General features: G+C 33.6%; 2 protein-coding genes across 5 annotated transcripts in view; one reads left to right on the forward strand and one right to left on the reverse strand.

Annotated features, from left to right (window-relative positions):
• Window positions 1–14,602, forward strand: part of LOC128855856 (sodium/hydrogen exchanger 9B2) — a 203,512-nt gene that overhangs the window by 114,488 nt on the left and 74,422 nt on the right. The gene's annotated exons all lie outside the window — the stretch shown is intronic.
• On the reverse strand, window positions 1,428–7,978 carry LOC128855857 (odorant receptor 94a-like). The gene is made up of 4 exons (XM_054091069.1): window positions 7,188–7,978; window positions 7,011–7,110; window positions 6,676–6,942; window positions 1,428–1,481 (listed from the first exon to the last, which is right to left on the reverse strand). The coding sequence occupies exons 1-4, from the start codon at window positions 7,976–7,978 to the stop codon at window positions 1,428–1,430; spliced, it is 1,212 nt and encodes a 403-aa protein (XP_053947044.1).

A 14,602-nucleotide genomic window follows, 5' to 3' on the forward strand; every position in this document is an offset into this window, starting at 1 on the left:
GGTGGTTAAGTTTCAAGAGCCGATGTTGATTTTTAATAAAATACATTTGTTTTAGGAAATTATTATCATTTCTCTTTATTATGATAATATTGGTATGGCTCAATTACGTGTGGCACAAAATATTGGCAAAATGAACGCCGTGGCCTCGGCGGCACACCTCCATCCGATGGTCCAAATTTTCGATGACGTTGAGGCATAATTGAGGTTCTATGCCGTTAATGTGCCGAATTATCTGATCCTTTAGCTCTTAAATTGTTGCTGGCTTATCAACGTACACCTTTTCTTTCAAATAACCCCAAAGAAAGCAATCCAACGGTGCCAAATCACATGATCTTAGCGGCCCATTGACATCGCCGCGACGTGAGATTATTCGGTCATCAAATTTTTCGCGCAAAAGAGCCATTGTTTCGTTAGCTGTGTGACAAGTGGCACCGTCCTGTTGAAACCACATATCGTCCACATCCAATTCGGGCCATAAAAAGTTCGTTATCATCTCACGATACTGCTTGAACGGCCTCATTTTGGAAAAAATACGGCCCAATGATGCCGCCGGCCCATAAACCGCACCAAACAGTCACTCTTTGTGGGGGGTGCATTGGTTTTTCGGCAATCACTCTTGGATTATCATTCGCCCAAATGCGGCAAGCTGCAATTCTGCTTATTGACGAATCCACTGAGGTGAAAATGTGCCTCATCACTGAAGATGATTTTCTTCGAAATGCATTTTGATTTGAACGCCCGTTTTCATAGCAAGTCTGAATAACACGGTTCAAATTGAATTAGTCTGAAATTGAAAAATGTCAAATGAAATGCAGACAAAAACTTGACGTGTAGGTGTGGTTTACATTTAGCATCGGCCCTTAAAATTTAACCACCCTTTAAAACCTGATGTTTAACTTTTAAGGTTGCAGTGCTAGTCCATAGGACTAATAAATATTAACTGCCTCTAAAACATGTAGCAGGACACAAACAATTTCTTAAGTCAAAGTGTCGGCCACTGGGCACACTACAGGTACGGAATTAGAATTATTTTCATTTAGGTTGGTTGATTCTTCAAAAATCCAGTTGGTGCTTCCGCAGCATTTTGTGGCTACATCCTCTGCGGTGATTTCTTCATCTCATGTAGCTTAGTTCTCTATTTTTCTGTCTTTTCAAGTAGTGCGTTTACTGGCTCATAGTTTTCTTATGGATATTTCTGGAAAAATAGCTTGAAAATATCGATTTTTTTTAAACTGCCTTAGAGCTGGTAAAAAGAACCACTCACTCACAATTGTGTTGTGATTATTACTTTTATTTATTTAAATTTTTTTTATTTTGTTTTTGAGAAAGCCGGACAAAATGAACTTAGAAGATATGTTTTTATATACATTTAATAGATAAAAAAATTGAATTTTTACACAGAAGTATTTTATATAATTATTTTCTATTCATTTGTTCGTATTAAGAAGTAGTGCAAAGAAGGCGTATGCATTATTCAAGGTCTGCAAGAATAAAACAAAGTGAAAAAGGGCATTAATAATGAATTAATAAAGTATATATGCTGCGGTATGCATGTATTTAAGTTCAATATACCCAGTTTTACTACAAGTATTGTTGTTGTTCATTTAAGTAAACAATTATTTTCTATTTGACTTCTATAAGGTGGGGCAAAGCTAATCATCCAAATTTGCTTTCATATATGATCACTTAGCCTTATCAAATCCATCCATCTGTCCATCCATACCAAACATTTTAATTTTAAACACCACCTTAATCAAAAAGTCCCCGGAATATATTCAGAAAATTCAAAATACAAGTTTATTCCTCAAAAGTAATATAATCGCCTTCAAAGTACTCCCTATCAATAACATCAACAACTCCCTATCAACTGCAACGCACTTATGCCAGCATTTGATCCAACTCTCGATACATTTCGGGAACTCTATTTTCAGTATAGCCATCAGGGCCGTCTTCGGGTTTTCCATTACTTCTGGCTGTTAAAAATCCGAAGTGGTTCCCAGTAGTGGTGTTTTTTGTATGAAGTGTAGGTTCTTTGAGATCCAAATCATTAACTACAGTATCCTGAACTGATCCGTAAGCAATGTTTAAGACCACTGCCAGCTCTATGATGGCTAAATTGCGGTTATTGAACAAACTTTCATAGATTTTATTGTTTTTTTTTATCAACTCGATAGACTCACGATCCCTTCTAAAGGGATGCTACATTTCGAGTATCATTACCAAAACAGTTTCCTAATGTTTTTAAAATCTTCTAAAAAAATCTTTTTGTTTTAAGGTTGAAGTTTTTGGTCGACTTACAGTTGCTTTTTGTAAATTTTCAGTAAAAAAAAAAACAAACTGGCGACCTTCTTCACATTTAAAATAATTTTCGCCCGATTGCTTTGCATTTTTTTTGTTAATGTTATCCACAACTACATTTTACATTAAATGTAAGGACAGAGCACATATTTTCTTTCAAAAATAATTAACAACATTTTTTTTTCGGAATTTTTGACTTCTTTGACATCGAAAAAATCCTATAAAATCCAGCGAGGTAAACATCCATCGAACGAAAACATAAAATCTGCACAGAAAAATTACAAACACATTTGTTTGAAAGTTTTGTATATTTTCCTTAATGCGTTGGTTTTGTAAAAATCGATATATACAAAAATTCTGCGTACTTTCATAGCTAAAATCGATATGTCAATAAAAAAATCCTACAAGAGGTATAACGCACGTATAATAGTACAAATGAAAAAAAAAGTTGTTTGAAAGTTTTGAACTTTTAAATGCGTTGGTTTTACAAAATTTTAATATAATGATATTTTATTTGAAAAATAAGTTTTCAAATTTCTTTTTAATTTTTTTTACTTTTTTGATATCAAAAAAATCCTTTAAACTTCTGTAGGTATTCACACATAAAATCGAAGACAACAATTTTTTTCGAAAAATCTGCATAGAAAAACAAAACTTTTTTGAACAGTTTTTTTGAAAAATTGATATTTAAAAAAAAAATCTGCATAGAAAAACAAAACTATTAAAAAAAATTCTGCGCAGAAAATTTTTTTTTTTCAATTTTTAATGTTTTTTTTTCAAATTTAAACTATTTCTTTTTTAATATTTCAAAATTTATTTTATGTTATATGTAAACATTTTTTTAATAGTTAAACTTTTTTTTTAATTTCTAAAAAGTGGTTTTTCTTACATTTCTTTTTTTAATTTTTTTGTGTTTTGTTTTTTAAGTTATACTTTATTCATGCATAAAATCGAAGAAAAATTTTTTTTTCCTAAAGTTGGGAACTTAGTGTTCTATGATGCCCCGTCCGTGCGAAAATCGATACATCAAAACAAAACAAAAAAAATTCTATATTCATATAATTCATTCTAAATCAAACAAAAATTGGTTGAAAATTTTGAACTTTTTTTTTCAAACGCGCGGTTTTTACAAACTCGATATTTATAACGGGTGATCAATTAAGAGGAGTTTTTTTCATTTGCGTTTGTTTTACAGATCGCGCGCGAGTTGTGGCAAACTGTCATCGTGGATTTGGTGAACAGCGTTTGGCATTTCATCATGGAAAGACTCACACCGCAACAACGTCTACAAATTGTTCAACTGTATTATGAAAATCAGCGTTCTGAGATTGAAGAAGATCCGCTGTTTTCGAGCAAAATGTTGTTCAGCGATGAGGCGCATTTCTGGCTCAATGGTTACGTCAATAAGCAAAATTGCCGTATTTGGGATGAAGAGCAACCAGAACAGGTTCAAGAGCTACCTTTACACCCAGAGAAAACAACGGTCTGGTGTGGTTTATGGGCTGGTGGAATCATCGGTCCATATTTTTTTCAAAAATGATGATGGCCGCAACGTAATTGTGAATGGTGCTCGCCACCGTACCATGATATCGGACTTTTTGCTACCAATGACTTTATTGAGAAGTCATTTCGGAGAGCAGCTGATTTCACGTTTAGGACCTGTGAGTTGGCCACCAAGATCTTGTGATATCACACCTTTGGACTTTTTTCTTTGGGGATTCGTGAAGTCCAAGGTCTATGCTGATAAACCAGCTACGATTGAAGCTCTGGAAGCCAACATTACGTGTGTTATTCACGACATACCAGTCGAAATGCTCGAACGAGTGATTGAAAATTGGACCTTCGGAATGGACCACCAAGCGTAGTTGCGGCCAACATTTGAATGAAGTCATATTCAAAAAGTAAATGTCAAAGAATGTCCTTTCAAATGATAAATAAAGGTTTTGAACATAATTTACATTTTTGTGTTTTTTAACTATTGAAAAAAGCACCTCATGATTGATCACCCGTTATAAGTATAAAAATATTTTATTTGAAAAATAATTTTTCATAATTTTTTTGGAAATTTTTGACCTTTCTGTTATCGAAAAAATCCTATGAACTTCTGTAGGTATTCACAATTAAAATCAAAGAAAATTTTTTTTTCGAAAAATTTATATTTAAAAAAAAAAAATTCTTGATAGAAAAACAAAACTTTTTTGAACATTTTTTTTCGAAAAATTGATATATAAAAAAATCCGCTCAGAAAATTTTTTTTTTTTTAATTTTAATTTTATTTTTTCAAATTTAAAAACTTTTTTTAATACTTAAAAATTTTTTTTTAATGTGTAAACATTTTTTTTATTAGATACATTTTTTTTTTATATTTAAAAATTTGTTTTTCTTAAATTTTTTTTAATTTTTTAGTTTTTTAAGTTATGTGTACTTCCATAGGCTATTCAGAGATATCTTACGTACGTATCACACGCACAAAAGAAACAAAAGTTGCTTGAAAATTTTGAACTTTTTTTTCAAACGCGCTGTTTTTACAAAATTCGATCTATTATATAACTATAAAAAAATATGTTTTTTTAAATAGTTTTTAATAATTTTTTTGGAAATTTTTCACCTTTTTGATATCATAAAAATCCTATGAACTTCTATAGGTATTCACACATATATTTTATTTTTTCGAAAAATGTGTTACTCGTATAAAAACAAAATATTTTAAATTTTTTTTGGTTTTTAAAAACATAAATTTTAAATTTAAATTTGTTTTTTTTTCCGTTTTGAAAAATTTTTATATAAAAACAAAAATTCTCTATAGACAAGAAAATGTCAAAAAAGGAGAAAAAAGTGAAAAAAGCTTGAATTTTGTAGGTATCCACAAACAAAATCGAAGAACTAAAATTTGTTTTCGAAAAATTTATTACCCCTTTAAAAAAAATTTGAAAATTGAAAATTTTTTAAATAAAAAGTAAAAAGAAAATTAAAAATTGAAAATTAAAAAAAATAGAAGCTGAATTTACTTCATTTAAATTTTTATTAAAATTTAACAAATTTATTTAAATAATTTAAATATTTATTTAAATTTTTTAAATTTTTTTTTATTTTTTTTTTTAATTTTTAAGCAAAAAAAATTGGAAACTAATGACAAAATAAATTATAATTAATGAAAAATTAATTTGTTAATTTTTTTAATTTTTTTTGATTAAAATTTTTTAATTTTTAAGTGAAGTATTAATGTTTAAGTAATTTTTATTTTTATTTTGTTTTTTGAAAAATTGATATATAAAAGAAAAAACGTCTGCACAGACAAAAAAATTTAAAAAAAATAAATAAATAAAAAAAAACACTTGAATTTTTTTGTTTTATTTTCGACAAATTGATGTGTATAAAATAAAAAAAAAATTAGTTTAGACCTATTGCTTTGATATGTTTTGAAATATCATTCACAGCTACTAAATAAAAAAAAAAGTTTTGAAACACGTATATTTTATTTAGAAAAACATATTTTCTTTTTTCGAAAAATTGATATATAAAACACAGATGTCAGAAAACTTTTTTTTTCTATTTCCAAAATTTTTTCAGATTGTTTTTGTATGTATGAATTTTGCGAAAAAAAAAAAAAAGTTTTGACTAATATCTGTTGTTGAAATTTCAAAAAAAAGTTTTGCAAAATTTGTGTTTTTGAAATCTCTAAAGTTTTGCAAAATTTTGTTTTTAAAATTTCAAATGAATTTTGAAAATTTTTGTTTTTTTTAAAGCTCAAAAAATGTTCCAAACTTTTTTTTTTTTTGGAATTTCAGAAAAATTTTCCAAACTTTGTTTTTTTTTGGAAATTTCAAAAAACTTTTCCAAACTTAGTTTTTTTGAAATGTTTATATTTTTTTATTATAATTATTAATTATACGTACTTCTATACCTATTCACTTATAAAATCGAAAAAAAAACAACTTGTTCTTGTAATGTCCTGTTTGAGCGAAAATCGAAAGATAAAAAAATCTACGAACTTCATTTACACCTGCAGCCGAAAATAAAATTTGTCTGCATCATTCATTAAAAAAACTCAAATGGAGTTATACCCGCCGCGTGCTTTATAGAGGCTTAGTACAAGAAAAGCTGTGCAGCCGCAATTTTCTTCTATGCAAATTCGGCGAAAGTAATTTGCACAGTTCATGAAATTTGTAGTAAAAAGCTTTGTTCAGAATTTGGAATTTATTTCATTAACCCGCTGAAGAAAAAGACGCAAAGTATGATTTTAGATCGATTAACGCTTTAAAAGGAGGCCCTATGTTCCACCTAAGAATCACGCAATCACATACCTATATATGTAAATATATAATCCCTTAAATGCCTCTATCTTGAAACAAGAAGACAAAAATAATAGTTCCTTACCTTTGTGAATATGGGTAAACCCACTTGAAAAAAGTTGCCTGCCTTCAATGTGGTAGGTTTTTTCAGCAGTTCCATATATAAAATCATAAATTTGCGTGTGGGCACATCAAATTCTGTCCAATCGGAGTTGAATATCGCATTTGTTAATGCATCGGAATTAACCGTTACAGCATTGCCGTAGTAACAAAGCAAATAGATTTCCAAAACCATCGCTGAAATGTATTGAATAGCAGGGAAAAAAGTAGCAAACTCCTCCATGATGTGCATCTACACGAGGCGAAGCAGACAGTCAAAAGTGATATTGATTTTAAAATAATTTGATCAATGGCACTCACACTTCGTATTCGATAGCCGCCGAAGCAGAGTATAAAGGCACTGAGTATAATTTGCGATAAGACCGGCACCGACACCAGCGTCTCACATTGGACAGTGAATCTGTGGAAATTAAAAGAAATTCATTAGATTTGCTTAAAAATATTTAAGTACCTCAAAACTCCACCACTGCAGCGAACCTCTTCACGCTCACATGCATTTGGAAAATTTCACGCAACTCATCGAGTACCTCAGATCCGCCGCCAACGACGCGTTGCCTTTGTCGGCGCAATGCCATCAAACGCTTACCAATCAATTCGTATAGCAGCGCCAAGTGCAGCATGAAGTAGCAGAAAAGCATGTCGAGCGTACTATTGGCGATACAGACCATAACGAGGCCGAGATTAGCAAAGCCATATGCGTACCAGTAATAACGCCGATTTTGCCACTCGAACGGCACATAGAGGTCGCAAGGCAACACATAAATGTCCGGCGGTGTCAGTAGAATACCTAAGTTAACGATCAGCACAATAAATACACACCCCAGTATGTATGAGTAGGCGATTAGTGCGAATGAGCTTTGCTGCCGCTTCCATTGCATCCACTCGTTGCCGTGGTAAAGCGCATATTTTGGCTCGTGCGCCGCCTCGTCCAAATAGCGGCACGCCAAATTGCTATGACGCCAAATATGCAATATCTTGGCCATCATTGTCAATTCTGCTAGCAATAAGTACAGAATATTGCCAAATTCGTCTAGGTCGTGCGATAAGAGCGCAGCGATGGTTTGCGCCATCATGAAGGGCACTGTGATCGTCAAGTGGAGTAGTAATCCATATAAGCGCCACAAATTCTGCACAAAGTGGGGACGCTTGCTGTTATAATCTGGAAATTGCCAAAGATCAAGCACTCTGAGAAGCAATACTATGATGCGTGTAGCAGAGATGCGGTCTTGTGCGCGTATAGATGCTGATGAAAAAAACTCAGCTGACATTTTACTCTGTAAATGACGAGTGGTGAGGCAAATATGATGGCGTTATGTGGAAAAAAGGGGTATTTATATACATTTTTAGAGTTCCAAGGAACTGCAGATGCGCCTATTGAATAAATCAAAAAGGGTAAGAGGGTCATGCTCAGTTGCAGTCGCTTACAGGTTTGCTAGGATAATTTGAATCAAATGGTTGATAATTTTTCTTCCTGTCAACAGACAGTGGTGTGAACTGCATGTGAGTGTATTCCGGCCTTGAATGAGGTTTATTCGATAAGTAAATTCTTATTAGAAAAATAAAAAATTACTAATTTAAATAAAATAGCAAAGAATAGCCAAGACCACGTAATAGTCAAGCACCAGCCCATTAGACTACGGCGGCCGTTAAGAATATAAAACTTAAATATTGAAAATAATGGAATATTTAATTTCACGGCTTATTTGGTGAAGTCCAATGCAATCTCTACTAGATAGTCTTTATCAGCAGGTCAAACGTCTAACCGAAGGTTACAAGCCCAGAGTATCTTCCTGTAGAGATGAAAGTGGGAATCTGGTTACAAATACGAAACTGACACTGAGATTATAGAGGAAACATTTCTCTAAATTACTGGCTGGCTACAACGCTATCAATACTGCCGCCAGGAAAATGAAACCGGAAGCAACAATTGAACACGACGGCGTGATAATTCCGCGACCTAACCACGACAAGCCCAAAGCCGCTATTCAGTCACTGAAGAATAATAAATCAGCCAGATTAGTTAGGCTCCCCGCAGAACTGTTCAAGGCCGGCGGCAATAAGCTGACTGGGTGCATACATCAGCTTATGAGTAAAATATGGCTAGCAGAAAGTATGCCCAATGATTGGAATCTCAGTGTCCTTTATCCTACGTTGAAGAAAGGCGACTCTACTATATGTACCAATTACCGGAGCATCAGTCCTATCGCCATCTTATATAAGGCGGTTACGAGTTTTGGGTGCTGCTGCCGTGAGAATGGGAAATATTCGTTCTCTGAAACTGGAGGATATTTAAAGATTTGCCAAAGAATCTAGAAAATTCTCACAGGACTAATTATCTCTACCTCTGTCTCTATCTCTCTCTCTATCTCTATCTCTATTTCTATCTCCATTTCTATATCTGTCTCTATCTCTATCTCTATCTCTATCTCTATCTCTATCTCGATCTCTATCGATATCTATCTCTATCTCGATCTCTATCTCTACCTCTCTCTCTATCTCTATCTCTATCTCTATCTCGATCTTTATCGATATCTATCTCTATCTCGATCTCTATCTCTACCTCTCTCTCTATCTCTATTTCTATCTCTATCTCTATCTCTATCTCTATCTCGATCTCTATCTCTATATCTATCTTTATCTATATCTTGATCTCTATCGATATCTATCTCTATCTCTATCTCTATCTCTATCTCTATCTCTATCTCTATCTCTATCTCTATCTCTATCTCTATCTCTATCTCTATCTCTATCTCTATCTCTATCTCTATCTCTATCTCTATCTCTATCTCTATCTCTATCTCTATCTCTATCTCTATCTCTATCTCTATCTCTATCTCTATCTCTATCTCTATCTCTATCTCTATCTCTATCTCTATCTCTATCTCTATCTCTATCTCTATCTGTATCTCTATCTCTATTTCTATGTCTATCTCTATCTCGATCTCTATCGATATCTATCTCTATCTCTATCTCTATATCTATCCTTTCTTATTTCTTTCTCTGATACTTTTCTCCTTCCGTCCTTGACTACCTACCCTCTTTCCAGATCTCTAAATACAATGGGATTTTAGCCTGAGTGTTTTAGGAGGCACCAAATCTTCTGGTGCTCCTTGGCTCATCCTATTCAAGTTTCAAATTTCACTCTTATAAAAATGGGTTTAAAGACTAGAACTGCTTTAAAAAAAAAAAAGCTATGCCTAAAATTTGGTTTTAATAAATTACCACTACTTTTCACTATGACCAACAACATTTTTGATCCACTTAGTGCCCTAACCTCTACAGTTTCATATTTTGCACTCACCGAACCTTTTAACCCGGCTCTACTTTACCTACCTACGTATGCTAGTAATTGCCAGCATTTATCGTCAGCTATTAAATCATAATTGTTAATGTATGGGTATTAATGTGGAGGGCACGCGTTGGCCGCCTTTTTTAGCGGAATCGCTCCAATTGGACATGAAATAACTTAACTGCTCAAGTACTTTCTTATGCATATATACTTATGTAGGCTTGTAAAAATGTTCGAAAAGTAATTGGAGCTATTAATTTATTTTAATTGGTTCTGTTATAATTGTGTGTAAAGAGCTCTGTAAACATTATTAAAAGTAATAAGGAAATTCGATAATCGAATTTTAAATGATTTGTTTGTTTTCATAAGTACTTCAAACTATACGAAAAGCACCAACAACAACAAATAATGTAAAGCGCCGGCTTTAATTTTTCGAACCATTATCGTTGGTAGAAATGTCCTCATATACATATATATTTTACTGTTAAAAACGAAACGGTTTTATTCTTGGGTCTTCATCCCTTTTCCAGGTACATCTTCCATACAAGTCTTGCCTATTTGTTTGTTGGTCTGTAGTAGAGTTCTCGTTTTTGTTCCAACTTTTTCGAACAATCCGGGCGTATGAGCAACGAGTAGCCGCACACCTGTCCGGTGCTCATTACTCGTAAGTTTTCAAGCTTGAATTCGAGTTTTTTCGAGTTATTTGTGCGTTGCTTATTTTCAATATTTTGACTTTTTTACCAGCATTAATTTTTAAAGTTTTGCAAATAATTTAAACAGAGTAGAAGGAAACACATTTAAATTAATGCTCCCACAGAAAATTGAAAATTTTTCTCTACATAGATGTTCAAATTGCACAAAAGCTTCAAAATTTCGACCAAGTACTTGAGCACCTGACCAATGAACGAAGTTCGAGCGAGTATGCAGCTATTCGCACTGCTCGATATCCGGGTATCTAGAGATCGATTGAGCTCGAATACGAGTACATTTTTGTTCTTAACTTTAATACAGTGGCCAAGCAAACTTAACCTAACTTACTTCGCAGCCAACGAAACGTCCTCGGTAGCGTAAATGTTCTTCTATTTCTCTTTTTTTTCTTTACCCGCTTTATCTTTATTTCCTTCTTTTTTCTTTTTCCTCTTTTCCCTTTTCTTAATTTTTCATCTTCTTCTTATTATTATTTCTTCTTCTTAATACTATTTATATCTTTCTTTCTGTCCCTCTGTTATTCTGCTTTTTTCTTTTTATTTTTCATCCCCATTTTCTGGTTCTTTTTCTTATCTTTCTTCTTTCCATGTTTAATTTCTTCTTGCACTCATTTGTCTTCTTTTCTTCCTCTTTCTGTCCCTTTTCCATTTCGTATCCTTGTCCATTTCCGTTTTGTTTTCGTTTTATTTTTCTCTTCTTCTTCTTTTTCATCTTTAAATTTACTTCTTCCTTTTTCCTTTTTTTCTAATTTTTTTTCCTTTCCTTCATCTTTTTATTCTTCTTTTTTCTTCTTTTTTTTTTCTTCTTCTTTTTCTTTTTCTTTTCCTTTTTATTTTTCTTTTCCTTTTCCTTTTTATTTTTCTCTTTATTATTTTTTTTATTTTCTTTTTCCATTTCCCTTTCCCTTTTTATTTTCTTCATTATCTTTTTGTTAGTCTTCTTTTGTCCCCTTTCTTTTCTTAGCATTTCCTTTTCTCCTTCCTTTTCCTTTTCCTTTCCGTTTCATTTTCCATATTATTTTCGTTCCATTTTTTCCTTTTCTTTTTTTTCCGTTTCCATTTCCATTATCATTTCCTTGCCCGCACCCTTTTCCTTCTCTATTTCCTTTTCTGTACCCGTTTCTTTTCTGAAAATATTGTTTTTTTCTCCTTTTTTCTTTTCCTTTTCTTTTTCCTTTTCACTTTCTCTTTCCTTTTTCTTTTCCATTTTTTCCTTTTTTTCCTTTTCATTTTCATTTTCATTTTCATTTTCCTTTCCATTTTCCATTTTATTTTCGTTCCGTTTTTTTCTTTTCCATTTAAATTTCCATTTCCTTCCCCTTCCCCCTTCTCTTTTCCTTCTCTTTTCCTTCTTTTTTCCTTCTCTATTTCCTTCGATATTTCCTTCGCTATTTCCTTCGCTATTTTCTTCGCTATTTCCTTCGCTATTTCCTTCGCTATTTCCTTCCCTATTTCCTTTTCCGTTACCTTTTCCTTTTCCTTTTAGTTTTTCCTCTTCCTTTTCCTTTTCCTTTTCCTTTTCCTTTTCCTTTTCCTTTTCCTTTTCCTTTTCCTTTTCCTTTTCCTTTTCCTCTTCCTTTTCCTTTTCCTCTTCCTTTTCCTTTTCCTTTTAGTTCTTCCTTTTCCTTTTCCTCTTCCTTTTCCTTTTCCTTTTCCTTTTCCTTTTCCTTTTCCTTTTCCTTTTCCTTTTCCTTTTCCTTTTCCTTTTCCTTTTCCTTTTCCTTTTCCTTTTCCTTTTCCTTTTCCTTTTCCTTTTCCTTTTCCTCTTCCTTTTCCTTTTCCTTTTCCTTTTAGTTTTTCCTCTTCCTTTTCCTTTTCCTTTTCCTTTTAGTTTTTCCTCTTCCTTTTCCGTTTCCGTTTAGTTTTTCCTCTTCCTTTTCCTTTTCCTTTTGCTTTTCCTTTTGCTTTTCCTTTTCTTTTCGTTTTAGTTTTCCTTTTCCTATTCATTTTCTTTTCATTTTCATTTTCCTTTTCATTATCCTTTTTTTCATATTCCATTTTATTTTCGTTACGTTTTTTCCTTTTCCTTTCGTCTTTCCTTTTCCTCTTTCTTTTACTTGCTCATTTCCTTTTCCTTCTTTATTTCCTTTTCATTTTCCTGTTCCTTTCTGAAAATATTGTTTTTTTCCGCATTTTTCTTTCCTTTGCCTTGCCCTTTTTCCTTTTATTTTTCTCCATTTTTTTCCTTTCTTCTCTCTCTTTATGTGTATTTCTCCTTATGCTTCCGCGTCTTCATTTTGGTCCCATTAGAATTCTAAGCAATTTCAGCCGGATTCAGCAAATTATCTCAGTAGGTTTTTTTTGTCATGCTAACTGGCGCCGATCAGCAACGCGGAGTGAAACCTTGTTCTACTCCACTTGAGAGCTCTCACAGTCCTCTGCACCCACTAGAAGGTACTGTATCGTATACTTTAAGAGCTAAATCGTTCACACTCATTCATTAGACTTGCCTTTGCAGTGCGAAGAAGGTCTTTCTCGTTAGATTTTAGTACCACTCTAGCACTCCTCAAGTAGCACTAAAACATCACCATTATGAGACCACCAGCAGGAAGATATCTATAGTCAACTAGAGCTGTTGATATAATGGAGAAGATTGATGGGATTCAGGTTGGCGCACTATCTCAAACTGCCGAAGAAAGGAGCACCCAGTGACTTTAATCGTCTGGCTGCCAAACCCGCACATTTATGGAGAAAGTTCTCAACAGTCTCCTTCTTAGAAAGGTCCCCACAGCTTCTGCAATGTAAGCTAAATGGTAAACCTGGCATTTCCGCGTGTGTGCTAATCGTCCAATGACCGGTAAACACATCTACGAGATTACAAACTTCATGACGTGAAGTCCCCAGAACTTTCTGAGTTCTCCGTCCATTGTACTGGGGTTAAAGTGTTTTCGAAATAGTACAAGAAGAAATGGATCTCGATTTCTTATGCGCTCTTAGTCCTGTGTCCTTAGTCCTTTGAGAGCAAACATTTTCTTTGTCACCCTGCCCCAACTTTTTAACTTGGTCTGAAAGTAGCGCTGAAACTGTTTCGAATTTTCTCTTTTCTTTTTGCCTTTACTTTGGAGCGGCGTAACAGATATCTGGATTCAAGGAATACAAAACTTTAAATTTTTCTTTTTGAAGCCTACTGTCACCTTGAAATTACCGTATAATACGACCCCTTGCAATGTGTATATCAGAAAAGGTATGACTCAAGAGATTAGATTAGATTAGTTTACTTTGAGGCTTGCACATCGACCTTATGGTTTTTTGTGCCCTCTGCTCATCACAGTATCTCATCCAGACCCAGTTCCCATATTAAATTCAAGATAGCGCCGGGTTGGATTGAGCGTATGTGCCTTTCTTCGGGCTGCAGTTAGCCAATATGTCTCAACCTTCTCCGCACTATAGCGCTACATGCAAAAAGAAGATGCCTTGGATTCTCCTAGATTCCGTCGCAGAAACGAGAAAATTCAGTGGACCATAGTCCAACCATGTGCAGGCAGATGATTGTGCAGTCTGCAGTGACCTGTGAGATTGCCCATGGACATTCTCAGTTGTGTAGTGAGTTTTTAAACCTCGTTTGGTTGTACCGTCTCAATAAAGATTTCACCTAGTGTAGCCACATAGTTTGGTGCCAGCTAATCTTCCTTAACCTTAGCTCTTCACTGCTAAGCTTCGCTTTGATGGTGTGTTGTCGTCAAATGCTATTGTGCCTTCTTAGTAGATTCAGTTTCTCGATACACTTAAGAGCCGGTGAGAGCTTGGTCTTACAGGATGATAGAGTCTTGGGTGCCGCCTGACTATCGCTAAGAATGGCAATTCGCTCATTCCAAAAAATTTTGTCTAAGTTTATCTCTGCACATAGACAGAAGGCATACATATGCGCTTGGAAGATGCTTGGAAAACTATCCATT

This window comes from Anastrepha ludens, chromosome 2 (assembly GCF_028408465.1).
Source record: "Anastrepha ludens isolate Willacy chromosome 2, idAnaLude1.1, whole genome shotgun sequence".
NCBI classification, from domain to species: Eukaryota; Metazoa; Arthropoda; class Insecta; order Diptera; family Tephritidae; genus Anastrepha; species Anastrepha ludens.